A 16,570-nucleotide genomic window follows, 5' to 3' on the forward strand; every position below is an offset into this window, starting at 1 on the left:
AGTACCATGATTAAAGAGACAAGAGCGTTCCTTTCAGGAATTGAGCAATTTTGATGAGGACAGAATTTTATGAGTAGTTCGGGGGGGGGGGGGGGGATGCAATCCATGGAGTGCCCGAAGAAAAGATGACCAAACTGAGAATGAGGGCCAGACTGAAATTGGCATAGACTGTCCTTTTAGCATTCTCTTATTCTTTGAAAAGTTTATACACATATACAAGTATAGTGGTCACATCCACCCCTCCCTCCCTCCTTCCAACTCTCCCTGGACCATCCCCACAGCATCTCTCCCCTTCCCCACTCAACATCTTCTTTTTCCCTTTTCTTCTTAAAGTTACCTAAGATGATGGTGAGGCTGGGCTAAACCTGACCACCAGGTGCCAGTCTCTAGTAAAAGTAGAAGGATGGCCAGGAGGTCCAGAGATGACAGCAGGAAAAGGATGTAGAGTAGCCTGGGCCCCAGATGGGCACTTTTGTCATGAGAGTGAAGCGGACAGCAATAGACAACCGGAAGAATGCCACAGTACCCCTGTTCTCAACCCTGTGACGTTTGTGCTGTGGGAAAAAGCCCCTACTTGGTGGCTTCCCAGAAGAGGAATCAGTTTAGATAAGGAGTCAAGACGACACCAAAAGAAGATTACAGTCTGGGGCTGGGGAGATGGCTCAGTGGTTAAGAGCACTGGCTGCTCTTCCCGAGGACCCAGGTTCAATTCCTAGTACTCACTTTGCAGCTAGCAACCATCTATAACTCCAGTTCTAAGAGGGTCTGATGCCCTCACATGTACATGGTACACAGACATACATGCAGGCAAATCTCCCATATAGGTAAAATAAATATAAATAAATCTCAAAAAGGTTAGAGGCATAGAAGTATGTAACAGGTCCATTGGACATAGGCTGGGATGGAATGCAGGTATAAAATTGAGTCTATCCAAAATACCTGCTTTCTTTTAAGCAAAATACACCACAAATATGTGAGCAAGGCATCATGGTTCTATAGCAAATCAATTATTTGTTCTAAATTAGGCATGGTGGCTCATACCTGTGATCTCAGCATTTAAGAGGCTGAAACAGAAGTGTGGTGACTCCCAGCCAAACTGGGTTACATAAGAAAGGCTTTGTTTCAAAAAACTTTTATTCTAGCCAGGTGGTGGTGGCTTTAACCCCAGCACTTGGGAGGCAGAGGCAGGCAGATCTCTGTGAGTTCGAGACCAGCTTGGTCTACAGAACAAGTTCCAGGACAGCAGACAGCCAGGGCTACACAGAGAACCTTATCTCAAAAAAATGTGTTTTTTTTCCTTCTAATGTAGAAATAGGAGTGGCGGGCCGCTTCCCGCTGCCTGGCTCCCAGCTAGCTTACCCAAAATAATTACATGGAAACTGTATTCATTTAAACACTGCTTGACCCATTAGCTCTAGCCTCTTACTGGCTAATTCTCACATCTAGATTCACCCATTTCTAATAATCTGTGAAGCACCACGAGGTGATGTCTTACCAGGAAGGATCTTAACCTGAGTCCATCTTAGAGAGGAGAGCTATAGCGTCTGTGTCTCACTTCCCTTCTTCCCAGCATTCTCTTCTGTCTACTCTGCCTATCTAATTTTCTGTCCTATCAAAGGCCAAGGCAGTTTCTTTATTAACCAATAAAATAACACATTGACATAAGACCCACCAACATCATTCTAAGACGATGGAAGAAGATGAACTCTGAAGTTACTATTTTTTGCCACCATCTAGACACAGATCCATACCCGAGACCCTGCTCATTTTGTGTCAGATATTAAATTTCGAGTACTTCAACCACTCCCTAATACCTTTCTTTTCCTGCCAGGCTCAGAGTCCTTATCTTCCCCATCATGGAGGAGTAGATGTCCATTTCTCAGGAGCAGTGGACTGCTTCCGGCAGATAGTGAAGACCCAAGGGGTCCTGGGCCTCTGGAGCGGACTAACAGCTAACTTACTGAAGGTGAGGAGGGTGGCCTGTCTCCTGCTTCTCTGCTTCTTCCACTTCTTTCCCTTCCTTATCATGCTAGTAGGATTCACATGAAAACACCCCATCTACCACTAATGGACACAGCCCATCGACCCTGATGGATACAATGGGGGAGAATCTAACACCCAATCCTAGAAGAGCTGAGCATTTAGTCTGATCTAGAATTTTCCAACAGTCGGACACATGGACCCCTAAGGAGAATACAGTCCCCATCTAAAATTGTTTGCAGAAATACAAATACAATCCACAAATGAATTATATTTCCATAGACTTCTGTCACCAGAATTAAGAACAAGAACTCTGAACTAGCTAGCTCACATGTAAATATGCAGTCAAGCCCAGCATATAGTGATGAACAGTGCTAATCAACGACATGCATATTCATGTAGACCCAGTGCTGGCCCAGGGCATGCCCTTAAGGGGCTCTGCCATCCTTCTTCCCCTCCCGCACTGTACCAGATTTCCTCTTTCTACGTTCTTTGATTCCAAAAAGAATCACCAAGTAGTGCTGTCCACAGCTATTATCTTAGCTGACCCTGGTGCAGCTCCACCGCAGAAACACCTTTTCTTAATAACTTACTTCATGGCTCCAAAGGGTTGGGTTCAGCTCAGGACAGCTTCCCTGTTCTGTTAATTAAACCTTGAGACACTGAAATTGGCTAAAGGGAAATGACTGAATAGAGTCATTTCTTACTCCCCATACTTCCTAGTGCACAACAATAAAAAAATAAAAATTAGCCAGGCAGTGGTGGCACACGCCTTTGATCCCAGCACTCAGAGACAGAGGCAGGTGGATCTCTATGAGTTCAAGGCCAGTCTGGTCTACAGAGCAAGTTCCAGGACTCCATGACAGCCAGGGCTACACAGGGAAACCCTGTGTCCAAAAACCAAACAATAAATTAAATTAAAATTCATTTTGTAATTTCAAAAAGTTGTTTTAACATGTAGGCTGGAGGGATAGCTCAGTGAGGAAGAGTGTTTGCTGATCTTCCAGAGAACCTGAGCTCAGTTCCCCACACCCATGTTGAGATGCTCACACCACATATAACTCCATGTCCTAGTGACCCAGTACCCTCTTCTGGCCCCCATGGGTGCCGAGCCACACACACACAGATAGGTGAATAAAAGTAAGTCTTTTTGAAAAAAGAATTTAACACAATTTTCATTTTCTGTTCAACAGGTCGTTCCATATTTTGGAGTTATGTTTAGCATGTTTGAGTTCTGCAAAAGAATTTTTCTTTATCAAAATGGTTACATCCTGTCCCCACTGACCTACAAACTGACCCCAGGGGTGGACCAAAGTTTGCAGCCCCAGGAGTTACGGGAACTAAAGAAGTTCTTCAAGCCCAGAAAACTGGAATCTAAGAAACCAACTCTGTAGAGCTGAATGGACGGCGTGCAGCAGTCGCAAGTGACTATGCCCTCCTAGCTGTGCACATTGGGAGGAATGAGAGGGTCCTTCTGCCTGCTGCTCTTGGAGATGTGACCACGAGGCCATACATCACATCAGAACCCCAAATTTTCCCTGTGAATACCTGTGCCTTGAGAAGCTTTTGTGACACTGCTCTGTCACATGGCGCTCCACCAGACTGTACGGAAGCCTAGTGGCAATCAGATGCACAGGATATGGCATCTTGCAGCTGAAGTAGCAGAGCAGAGACCATGTCACAAGCCCAGTCCCCAGAGTCCAGGTGAAGTAATCCAAGTTTCTCTAACTGTGACCTGTGGCTTCCCCATATAGACCTCCTTAAACTTAGACCTTTGTGAGCTTCTGAGAGCACAAACCACCATGTAGGTTAGGCCTTAGCAAAAATCCTAAAAGAAAAGTTTTTGGTGTTTTTTTTTTCAAATGATCTTGCTATGAAGTGCAGGCTGCCCTCATTCATGATCTTCCTGCCTAGACTCCCAGACACCTGAGATTTCAGGTGTACACTGCAATGCTCATCCTTGGAACCCTAATTCTTTTTTTTTAAGATTTATTTATTAAGCATACAATGTACTGCCGGCCAGAAGAGGGCACCAGGTCTCATTACAGATGGCTGTGAGCTACCATGTGGTTACTGGGAATTGAACTCAGGACCTTTGGAAGAGCAGCCAGTGCTCTTACCCTCTGAGCCATCTCTCCAGCCCCGGAACCCTTATTCTTTATTGAAAACTCAAGCACCCCAAGCCTAGAAGCTTCTATTTCAAGAAGGCAGTTTTCCCCGTGACTTCTTAAGGATGCACTGACATTCCTGACTGACGTCATGCACAGTTCCAGCAGCCTTGATTATCTGCCTTTTTAACTTCTTTTATAAGCCGACCCTGAAAATAAATCATTCAATCATTTTCTGTTATTCTCACAAGATGCCCTAATTGGCATAAAATAAAAATCTTTTAGGCTAATCACCCATTGGAGAAACTTTTGCTTGTTTGTTTTTTGTTTGTTTTAATGTAATCAAATGAGGAGTCCATGTAAAATTCATATAGCTGTACTTTCCAAATAGTACCAATCATGTATTTTAAACACATTAATATGTTAACACGATGTGCTGGTGCCCACTGCAGTCATAGCCCTTGGGAGGCTAAGGCAGGAAGATCATGAGTTCAAGATCAGCCTTAGCTATGTAGGTAAGTTTAAGTTGTTCTTGTGCATAGTAAAATCTTATCTTAGGAAACAATAAGTAAATAAATAAATGTATTTCTGACATGAATTCACGTATGTTTTCTGTTCCTTCCCTGCCATATACATGAAGGTTTTCAGAATTTTGAAAGTATTTTTCCAGCCGGGCGGTGATGGCACACGCCTTTAATCCCAGCACTCGGGAGGCAGAGGTAGGCGGATCTCTGTGAGTTCGAGACCAGCCTGGTCTACAAGAGCTAGTTCCAGGACAGGCTCCAAAACCACAGAGAAACCCTGTCTCGAAAAACCAAAAAAAAAAAAAAAAAGAAAAGAAAAGAAAAAAAGAAAATATTTTTCCATATTAAACTTATTTTCTAAAGGAAAAAAAATGTGACTGGAGAGTTGGCTCAGCAGTTAAGAACACTTTTGCTTCGCAAAGGACCCGAGTTCCATTCCCTGCACCTACCTGCACGATGGTTCACAACCATCTGTAACTCCAGCCCCAGGGGATCTAACACCCTCTTCTGAACTCCACAAGCACCAGACACACACATGGTGCACATTCATACATGCAGAAAAACACCCACATACAGAAATAACTCTGAAATTTTTTCTTTAATTTTTTAAAAGGGAAAAAATCAGTTATTTATTTCTAATCAAAGTTATAAAACTATGTTTAAGTTCTCAGACCTTTGTCGTATTTAAATTTACAAAATAACTCATTTTTCCCACGTCTGTAGCAGTCTGTTTTACTGAGAATGAAGCTGACATGTGTTACCTGATCTGTTAGTATTTGCGGAAAGGCAAATACTGCATTCAGTCAATAATCCATGTTTGTTTATTGTTATTTTCTTTAAAGCAACAAAACAAACTTTCAGAAAATGTTGAATTCTATAAGTGTGTTTTTGACAAGAGTTACCATCTAGCCTCAGACTGTTCTCATCTTAGTGTTTCTTCCGTGCAGTCTTCCGCAAATGTCACATAAATGCTACTTGGCACAGAGATATTCTTTGAGCTGAGGGGGACATTGTTGTTTTGATTTGGCTTGTTTTTTAAGAGTTACTCTTAGTTATTTGTGTGATGGAGTGAGGGTGTGTGTGTGTGAGCACGGGTGCTGTAGAGGCCCAGATCCCTCGGATCTGGACTTCAAGGTGGTTGTATGCTGCTGGCCATGGTTGCTGGGAACCAGATTCAGGTCCTCTTCTAGATCAGTATGTGCTCTTACTAGTTGAGCCATCTCTCCAGCCTCACTGAATTGTGGTTTGTTTTTTTTTTTTTCAATAAAATCAAGAATATGTCTCATTTTCCTGTAGTTTCAGAACAACTCCTTAAAATTCTAGTTCTGTTTCTAAAATGAACTTAGAGTTATTTTTATTTCCTTAGAGGTGAAACAAGATGTTCTGCCTTCCTAACTTCTGGTTGCCAGTGTGCACCTCCCAGCACTAAGAACCTCAGAAGAATCATAAAGAAGTGCGGTGTGCTAGTCACCCGGGAGGAACTTAAGAAGAAAACATACCTGCACCCATGAATGTCTAGGGCTACAGAGCAAAGCCAAGCACAGCATGACAGAGTGGCATCTCCTACCAACAGGGCGGCCATGGGGCTAGTAATGAGTAGGGACTCTGAGGTAATGAGTCTTGAATTAGCCTTAGGTTGTTTGGGTTTTGTTAACAGGGTTTCCTAGAATGCCATTCAGTATGTAACCCAGACTGGCCTAGAACTCACAATTCTCCTACCTCTGTTTGCTGAGTGCTAGAATTCCGCTTGTTTTATACTGTGCCTAGTTTTGAACGGATTTATTTTTTGTAAACTTTCATTATATTGCTGTTTTATTTTCTTTTTCACAGGAGTTGTTTTGAGACAGGATTTCACTCTGCAATCCATTTGGGCAGGGATGAAACTGTGTATTCCAGGGTGGCCTCAAACTCATGACAATCCTCTTGCCATAGCCTGGTGACTGTTGGAATTAAAGGTATGGGGCCACATAGCCTGCTAGGTTTTGATACTTTAAAGTATCTCACTGTGTAGCCCAGGCTGGCTTTGAACTCATAATCTACCTTACTTAGGTTCCTGTAATAGACAAAATGACAGGTTTCCCCTTACATGCCTGGCTCTGAACTCCGTTTTGAAGAAAGGACTGTAATAATTTGAATGGATATGTCCCTATTAGGTGCATATACTTGGATATTCAGTTGCCACTGACTTTAGTGATATTTCATTTGTATTTTAATAAATGAAGTTTGCCTGAAGATCAGCGAGTACACCCACACTGGTCAGCCACACAGACCAGGCAGTGGTGACACACACCTTTAATCCCAGTAGCCACACTAGTTGCCATAGAAACAGGTAGTAGTGGTACACGCCTTTAATCCCAGCCCTAGAGAGGAATATAAAATGGGAGGAGACAGGTCTCAGCTCAGTCTCATTCTGAGAATTTGTGGAGACAGCTTCACCATTTTAGTCTGAGGTGGAGGTAAGAGCAAGTGCTTTGCTTTTCTGATCTTCAGGTTGAACACCCCCCCCCCAAAAAAGTGTGAGTATGTTTTTTTTTCTGAGACAGGGTTTTATTTATTAAAATATGAATGATATATCACTACGCACTGATGGTGCTGGTCAGGATGTTATGGAACCGTTAGGAGGAGCAACTTGCTGGAGGGTGCGCCTCCCTGGGGGCAGAGTTGGAAAGTGTAGTTTTGTCCCGCTTGCACTCGGATTTCTGCACGTGGTTGAAGAGACCAAGTCTCAGCTTCTTGGCTACCTCCCACCTGCTGCCATGCTGTCTCTGCCTTCGTGGACCCTCCGTCTGGAACTATAAGGCAAAATAGACTCTTCTATAAGCTGCTTCTGGTCATGGTGTCTATCACAGCGACAAAACAGTAACTCATACAAGGACATAGGCAGGATCACAGGGATGAAGGCAAGCGAAGAGGGCTGGAGGCAGAGAGAGAAGACTGGCATTTGTCCATTTGTTCAACAACTATTAGGCACTGTGAATGCAGTGATACGAAAGGCAAATGTGACCCCGGACATCACATTCTAGTGATCAGAGAGATCAATAGACAAGCCAACGGATCAGAAAGCTAGGTAGTAATGTTGGAAGAGGAATAACAGGGTGCTTTAATTAAAGAATTCTGTGGGGGAAAGGTAAAATCTTTCAATTGGGGGTCCAGGGAAGGCCATTCTGAGAGGTGACATTGGAGATACAACCTAAAAGAAGAGAATGAGCCAACCACAGAGAGAAGCAGGAAGAACATCTCCAACAAATGGAAAGAGCAAGTGCAAATGTCCAGTTGTCCAAAAACAACTTAGTGAACAGAGAGGAAGGGGATGCAGCCAGAGTGTGGTCCCTGGGTGAAGGAGTGGGATGAGATGAGCTTGACTAGAGGGGCACATCATCTGCATCTATTTGATTGCAGCTCTGGAGACAGAATCCAGTGCCTTGCACATGTCAGGCAGGCCCTCTGCCGCTGAGCTACATCCTCTGCTCTAAAAGCCCAATCTCATATGGTCACATAGGCCATGTATTACGAGAAGTACTGAAGATTTTTAAAAAGAAACAACACGATCTGGTTTTCAATTTAACATACAATGCTAGTTGTTATGGGGAGGACAGAGTACAAGGAGGCATAGTTAGAAAGGAGAAGACCAAGAAAGAGTTGACTCCAGAGTTATGAGCAAGAAATGCCAGCTTGGCCTAGACTGGTGGCAGAAACAAAACTGGGTTCAAGGACTGGAGAGATGGCTCAATGGTTAACGCACATGCTGCCCTGATAAAGGGTTGGAGTATAATCCCTAGCACCCACTCTGGGCGGCTCACAACTGCCTGTAACTCCAGCTCCAGAGGGAACTGGCACTTCTAGCTTCCGAGAGAATCTGCACTCACATGCACACACCCACAGGCCACACACACAAACAAGTTGAAAATAACAAAAATAGGTGATGGGGAGATTGCTCAGTGGTTAAGAGCATGGGCCCAGGTTCCATTCCCAGCACCCATAGGGTGGTTCAAAATCATTTGGAATGCTGTCCCCAGGGAAATCTGATGCCCTCTTCTGGCCTCCTTGAGCACAGCGTGCACGTGGTGTACAGACATAAAAAATAATACTTGTAAAAAGAAAAATGTTAGGACATATTTTGCAATTGAACTTAAAAAGACTTGCGGAACAACTGCATGCAAGAAGTAGAATGGGGACATTGAGGCTGGGACCTAAGGTTTTAGCTTTTAATTTAACAAAGCAGATGATGTTGTCATTTGTCGACATAGGAACAATGGAGGAGGGCAGGAGTTTTGCCAGAGAAGAAATGAAAAGTTCCATTGCTAATATGTTAAATTCAAACTTCCCAAAATAAATCCAAGTGAAGAAATAGATAGTTGACTAGAGCCTAAATTGTCCCTATAATTGCCCAATTTGTAGTAGAGGGAATAATAACCCCAAAGTACCCATACACTAATTCCCAGAACCTTTTAATGTATTCCCCTACACAACACAATAAACTTGGGGGTTGGGCTTATTTTGTTTTATTTTGTTTTTTGAGGCAGGGCCTTCCTATTATAGCCCATACCAACCCTCCTGCCTCAGCTTCTCAAGTAGTGTGATTACAGGCATCATTCCCAGAGACAAAAAGATCTTGAACAAGTGACTACAGTGAGACAGATAGTTCTGGCTTGTCTGGGTCTTCCCAGTCTCTTCAGAGTCCTCAAATACTGAGGAGATGGACTCAGAGTGTGGGGAGGAAACTAGAAATGCAAGAACAAGAGAGACATGACAAGGACTAACTCTGAACACAAAGGTGCCCAGGAGCCAAAGAACAGATGGCTTCTAGAAGTTAAGAATGAGCCGGACGGTGGTGGCACACGCCTTTAATCCCAGCGCTCGGGAGGCAGAGGCAGGCGGATCTCTGTGAGTTCGAGACCAACCTGGTCTACAGAGCTAGTTCCAGTACAGGCTCCAAAACCACAAAGAAACCCTGTCTCAAAAAAAAAAAAAAACAAAAAAAGAAAAAAAAAGAAGTTAAGAATGACCCTCAGCTGACAGCCAATAGGGAAACAAGAACCTCAGTCCTAGAAGCAAAAAGGGCTAAAATTTGTCAGTAACTTTAATGAGCTACAAAATGGAGATGTTCAACAGAGTAGTGACTTCCAGAACTGTAGCATAGAAAGTCTGCGTTGTTTAGCGCACTGTGCCTGTGGCAAGTCATTACAACAGCAACAGGAAACTAACAGAACTCTAATGATATTTGTTTTAAGATAAAAGGGACAGATCAAAAGTTCAGAGAAGAAGGATGGTAAAAGACAGAAACTTGCTTGTTGTCAACAAACAAAGGGCATTTAAAACAGAGATGGCCTGGTTCTGGTGGCAGATACCTTTAATCTAGCACTCCGGAGGCCGAGGCAAGCAAATCTCTGAGTTCAAGGCCAGCCTGGTCTTCAGGGCTTTTCCAGGACAGCCAGGACTGCACCAGGCAGTGGTGGCACACACCTTTAAACATCAGGAGGTAGAGGCAGGAGGATCTCTGTGAGTTCGAGGCCAGCCTGGTCTACAAGAGCTAGTTCCAGGACAGGCTCCAAAGCTACACAGAGGAACCCTGTCTCAAAAAACAAAAAGAGGGGGAGAGGGAGGGGATGGAGATTTGGCTCAATGGTTAAAAGCACTAGCTGCTCTTTGAGTGTACACAGGTTCAGGTTCAGCTCCCAGCACCCACATGGTGGCTCACAACCATCTATACCTCAGGTTCCAGGGATCTGATGACTTCTGGCCTCTCCAGGTACCAGGCATGCATATAGGGCACAGACACACATGCAAGTAAAATACTCAAACATTTAAGATAATTTTTTTTTTTTGGTTTTTCGAGACAGGGTTTCTCTGTGGTTTTGGAGCCTGTCCTGGAACTAGCTCTTGTAGACCAGGCTGGCCTCGAAGTCACAGAGATCTGCCAGCCTCTGCCTCCTGAGTGCTGGGATTAAAGGCGTGCGCCACCACCGCCCGGCTCATTTAAGATAATTTAATTTAAAAATTAAAACAGGGGGATCAAACAAGACCACTAAAAGATGAGACAGGAAGGAACTCCTGGAGTGGGAAAGAAGCAAAAAATGAAACTGAGAAGGCAGAAGCTGAAGATATGGAGAAAATGAAATTTATGTGCCCTGCTATTAGGGATATATAATGCATGGTGCAGTAACTCTAAGGGGGAAGATTTAAGACAGGAAGGGAGGGAGGGAGGGAGGGAGGGAGGGAGGGAAGGAGGGAGGGAGGGAGGAAACCTATTCTTAAAATAAGCAAAAAGCAGAAATGACCCAAATATTTACCAACTGATAATATGCCAAGAGAAGCCAGGGCAAAGGAAAGCATATATGCTGCATGGTTCCGTTTATTCAAAATTCTAGGGAATGTAATCTAAGCTAAAGTGACAGTATGCTGAAAACTGTTCGCTTGGACGGAGGGGCTACCAAGGGACACATGAAAAATTTTAGTAATGGATCAGTTCACTGTGTTAACTGCCGGGGTTTCTTAAGTGTACACATACGCAAAAATATTATCAAATTGTGCCCTTCAAATATGCACATTTTTAATGGATATAATGGCCCAAGCCTGGAATCTCAGTATTTGGGAGGCTGAAGCAGGAGAGTCAGGAGTGCGAGGCAAGCCTGAGCTACCTAGTAGGATCCTGTCTCAATGACAAACAGAGGTTGGGAAGCCGCAGCTCACTGTTCGCCTTGTAGGCAGAATGCAGTAGGCTTGAGCCATGCAACAAGAAAAGAATGTGCAGTTCCACTGTTTGACAGCAGCACTGCAGTAAAACTTGCCCACTTTATTTGATTTGCTTAATCTGGAGCAGTCATCCATGGCTGAAATCCATGAAATGCTTGCTCAACCTTCCAGAAATCAAAATCTACTGGGGTAGAAGAAGAAAAAGAAAACAAGGGATTCAAATGCTAATCTGAGTTTAGGTTTCATCCAATAAGCAAAGGGGAGTCAGGAGATTTAGGAGCAGCATATGTGATATTAAAAAATAAATACTATACAAGCCAGGCATAGTGGCACATGCCAGTAATCCCAGATGGGGGCAGGAGGATCAGGAGTTCAAAGCCAACCTCGGCTATATAGTAAGTTCCAGGCCAGCCTAGGCTACATGAAATCCTGTTTCAAAATAATAATAATAAATGAGCACAACTAGGCAAAAAGCAAGAATATTCTAGAAGGCCATATGCCAACTAACTAGGCCGAAGGAGATTCTTCCTCAATAATTACACTGCAAACATAACAGTGACAGTCACTCCCACTGGAAATGTGACCAGATCTGAAAATGAACAGCATCTTTTCTGGGTACCAACTAGCAATTCAAATCCTAGCTATGTGATCTTACACATTATTACTAACTGGATTAAATACATTACCAGTACCTTGGTTAAGCAAAGTTGGAATGTTTGCTAAAATTCCAATTTGGAGGGCTAAGGGTATAGCTCTGTGATGCTGTGTTTGCCTAGCATGCCCAGGGTTTGGGTTCCATCATCAGCAATCAAACAATATTTTCAGGGTTTCTCTGTAACTTTGGAGCGTGTCCTGGAACTAGCTCTGTAGAACAGGCTGGCCTTGAACACACAGAGATCCACCTGCCTCTGCCTCCGAGTGCTGGGATTAAAGGCGTGAGCCATCACCACCGGCCTCATTCATATTTTAGAAAGCAATTTCTTTCTGTATTTCAATTCATTTTAGTGTGCAAAAGTAATGGATTTCTTCTTTTCCTTTTGTTTGCCTCAAACTATGTAGGCTAGGCTACCATTGAACATCTGATCCTGCCTTTACAATTTAAGTGCTGGGATGATAGGCATATATCATCAGTCTACCTCATGCAGTGTTGAGATCTGAACCCAGGCTTTTGTGCATGCTAACCCGTACCCTTCCAATTGAACTACATCCCCCCCCAGACACATAAAACAATGAGTGTTGGGTCCCCTGGGACTGGAGCTACAGGTGATTGTGAGCCACCATGTGGGTGTTGCGAATCAAACCTGGGTCCTCTGCAAGAGCAGCAAGTGCTCTTAAGTGCATTTAACTGCTGAAGCATTGAATACAGCACTCCCAGTCCTCTCTTGCACACGCTTCCATTAAGGCCTACCTCTGCACCCTTAAATGTCTTGCTCTAAATAGAATATTAGAATCCTTTATTATGGTCCTTCCCACTTTATAAGCCTGTGTCTATCCCTAACTTTGCCTTTTGTGAGTCAACTCCCAGAAGTCTATGGTATGTTGGTCTTTGTCCAACTGTGATCAGAAGAAAACAATCTATGTGGACATTGTATTTTCTCATCAGAACTTCTCAAAATTGTACAGATGTGAATTTTCTCTTTGGGCTCCTCTCCCTCCTGAGTTGTCTTTCTCTTTTGGTATCTGACCAGGACATCCCATCATCTTTTCTCTAAAATCTACCTTAAGCACAGACGCACGCGTGTGCACACATTTTACCTAGCCTATGTGACCATGCTCTGTTTGTTTAGGAGAGACAGATGGCACAGTCGCGTTCTTCCAGATCCTTGCAGCTCACACCTTACTCAGCAGCTCTTCTTTACTCATTGGCAGCATTGAGTCCAGCCTAGCAACATGCCTCGTTGCTTCTCATTAGTATGAGAACTATTAGTAATCTGGGAATGGGCCAAGAATTTAGTAGGTGTGGGACCTTGTGAAGGCACTTGCTGCCAAGCCAGATCTGACTTTAACCACTGGGACGAACATGGTGGAGGAAAGAGCCTTCAGCAAGCTGTCCTCTGAGCTCTACACACACATACATCATAGCACATATATGCCCACAAACATACACACATACATATAATGAATAAATAAACGTAACAAAATTCTGAAAAGAACTTATCAGATATGTTGCTATCTAAATAATGAAATATCCATCAAATATTTGGATGGCTTTGTCTGTTGTTGCAATGTCTTACCTCTGACAGCTAGCCATATGCAGTATTATTCATATATTTTATCTAGCTGACCAGTGTCTTATACATATCTACAACTACATATTTGTATCTCCCTTTCATTCTTTGGTTCTATTTTTGCAGCAGATTTTGGAGGTGGAGGGTCTCCCAGTATAGCCCATGCTGGCCTGAAGTTTACTATTTACCATAAGGTAGCCTGAAACTTCCATCTTCTTTCTTTGGCCTTCTGAATGCTGAGATTACCTGGTATTGCCACCACCCCTGGGGGGGGGGGGCTGTTTCTTAGTAGCTTTTTTCAAGAATTAATTTTAGTTGGATTCAGAGGCACACTTCCAGAACTCGGAAGGCAGAGTCAGTTGGATCTCTCTGAGTTCAAGGCCAGCCTTATCTACATAGTGAGGACCCCTTAACAAAAGAACTTGTTTTATTACTTTGTGTGTGTGTGTATGCACATCATGTGTGAGAGTGAATAGAAGGACATACGTGCCATGGTGCACGTATAAAAGTCAGAGGATAACTTACTGGAGTCTGTTTACACCACTACCCCATCTTACTTGCCCTTGTTTAGTTATTTTGAGAGTTTCTCACTGTGCAGTCCCAGCGGGCTTCAGACTCCCAGGCTTACTGCCTCACCCTCCAGAGTGCTGGGATTCCAGGTACATACCCCACGTCCAGCTTCCTCTTGATGAATGCTCTGCACATTCCAGCCACTAAATTACTAATGACTCCCTTCTTGATAAATCATTGTGCTTCACTTCCCTGTGGCATCTCTCAGCCAGGTTTCCCTTTCCTTGACCACGTCAGCCAGAAGCCCCATCCCACAGTGTCTGAACAATGCGTATAGTATTGTGTTTTCTGTTTGTATAAAGTTCATTTTATTACCTGCCTTCTAGGCATTGGTACATAGAAATCCAACACGCTCGGTATTGCTTGAGCTTTTTCCTTTCTTCAGAACTACTAGACAGTGCCTTAGCTTCAGTTCCTGTTTATCACACTTATGTTTTCCATAGCTGCCAGAGACACAACAGTCACTAACATAGACCCCACCGTGTCTCACTGGAGAAGTGAGTTTTTAATGAACTGACCAAATATAGATCGTCAATATACTCATCATCACTGATATTATTCTCTGTTCTCCTGACCTCTTGTTCCTGTTTTTTTTTTTTCTTTTGATAATTTTTTTTTTTTGGTTTTTTCGAGACAGGGTTTCTCTGTAGCTTTGGAGCCTGTCCTGGAACTAGCTCTTGTAGACCAGGCTGGTCTCGAACTCACAGAGATCCACCTGCCTCTGTCTCCCGAGTGCTGGGATTAAAGGTGTGCGCCACCACCGCCCGGCTCTTTTGATAATTTTTAACTTTCCGACTTAGAAAAAATGTTGCAGTCTGAGTCATAGTGGCGCACGCCTTTCATCCCAGCACTTGGGAGGCTGAGGCAGGTGATCTCTGTGAGGCCAGCCTGGTCTACAGAGTGAGTTCCGGGACAGCCAAGGCTGTTACACAGAAAAACCCTGTCTCAAAAAACAAACAAAAAAATGTTGCAAAAATAGTACAAGGGGGCTGGGAATATAGTTCAGTGGTACAGAGCTTGCCAAGCAAGCATGAGTCCCTAGGCTCAATTCCTAACTTTGCAAAAAGCATCCACCTGAGAGTGGGTTGACGCGCACAATGCAAGGAACTCCTAATATCAACAGAAACGCTGTAATAACCCAATTTAAAAGTGAGCAATTAACCTACACTCGATCTCAGCCAAAAGGCTAAGAAGCGAAAGCAATAAACCTAATCAGACATTTCCTAAAAAAAGATATGTAAATTGGTCAATCATCATAAAAAAAGATGTCCTACATCACTAGTTATTAAGGAAGTACAAATGAAAACCACAGCGAGGTGTTAAGTGCTCATATCACAAAGACAAAAGAGAAGGAGCACTGGTGAGGGAGTGGAGAGAAGGGAATCCTTGCATGTCATTGGTCAGGATCAAATTCACAATGCCACCCTGAAGTACTCTGGAGATTCCTCAAAAGGTATGTGTTTTGTATAACTCAGCAATCTCACTGGTAGGTATATATCAAAAGAGATGCAGTCTGGCATGTTGAAGAGACATCTTCTTTCCCATGTTCATTTCTGCACTATTCACAAGAACCCCAAAGTAGACGCAGCCTGGATGTCCATCACCTGACAAGGAGGCAAAGAAAATGTGGACCATATACACAACAGAATGCTACTCAGCTAACCAAATGATGAAATCCTGGCATTTGCAATAACAAAAAATAAAACTAAACAAAGGTTAGGAATGTAGCTGCACAGTGGAATGCTGGTCTAATATCTACAGGGCCTTGAATTCCAGCCCCAGCACTACAGAAAAAAAACAAGAACTGGAGCTACAGAGGTTGCCCAGTGGTTAGGAGCACTAGCAGCTGTTACAGAAGACCTAGGTTCAGCTCCCAGCACCCATTTCAGGCAGTTCACACCGCCTATAACCCCAGTTCCAGGAAATCTGACATCCTCTTCTGAACTCTGCGGGCACCTGCACATATGTGGTACACAGATATACACATAATGATAAATAAATGAGTCTTTTTAAAAAATTGTTAGCTGGATGTAGTGGTATATATCTTTAACTCTAGCACCCAGGAAGCAGGGGCAGATGAATCTGTGAATTCAGGCCAGCCTGACCTACATGGTAACTAACTACCAGACCAGTAGAGTTACATGGTGAAACCCTGTCTGAGAGAGAGGGGGGGGAACATCAACAAAACCCACACTCTTGAAATAAAATTCTCTATATTGCCTAGTATGCACTGATCCCCAGCACAGCAATAATTTTTAACCAGCTAAACCCCGTTTTACCTGTTGTTTCAGCAGAGGGGTGACTATGGTTTTCAGAAGACTTGCCTTACCATTATTTGACAAGTATAAGATGCTCATTTCTAAACCTGAATCAACGATCCAGTCAGCTAGTAAAGAAATACTGTAGTGCCCATCTCACACATGGATACAGTCAGCTAGTAAAGAAACACTGTAGCACCCATCTCACA

At 43.4% G+C, this 16,570-nt stretch overlaps 1 protein-coding gene and 1 non-coding gene across 2 annotated transcripts in view; both read left to right on the forward strand.

Annotated features, from left to right (window-relative positions):
• The window catches only part of LOC121444703 (solute carrier family 25 member 43-like), a 36,284-nt gene extending 32,562 nt beyond the window's left edge, over positions 1-3,722 (forward strand). The window contains exons 4-5 of the mRNA XM_041646608.1: positions 1,832-1,966; positions 3,174-3,722. Of these exons, the coding sequence (XP_041502542.1) occupies positions 1,832-1,966; positions 3,174-3,374 (336 nt within the window). The 3' untranslated portion in view covers positions 3,375-3,722. The remainder of the gene's footprint in view (positions 1-1,831; positions 1,967-3,173) is intronic.
• Positions 2,581-2,712, forward strand: LOC121444733. Its single transcript, XR_005973817.1, has one exon. It is a non-coding gene; the product is annotated as a small nucleolar RNA SNORA36 family (small nucleolar RNA).
• Positions 3,723-16,570: the final 12,848 nt, after the last annotated feature.

Source organism: Microtus oregoni, unplaced genomic scaffold, assembly GCF_018167655.1.
Source record: "Microtus oregoni isolate MIOR12 unplaced genomic scaffold, Mior012 000138F_ref0000102, whole genome shotgun sequence".
Classification (NCBI taxonomy): Eukaryota; Metazoa; Chordata; class Mammalia; order Rodentia; family Cricetidae; genus Microtus; species Microtus oregoni.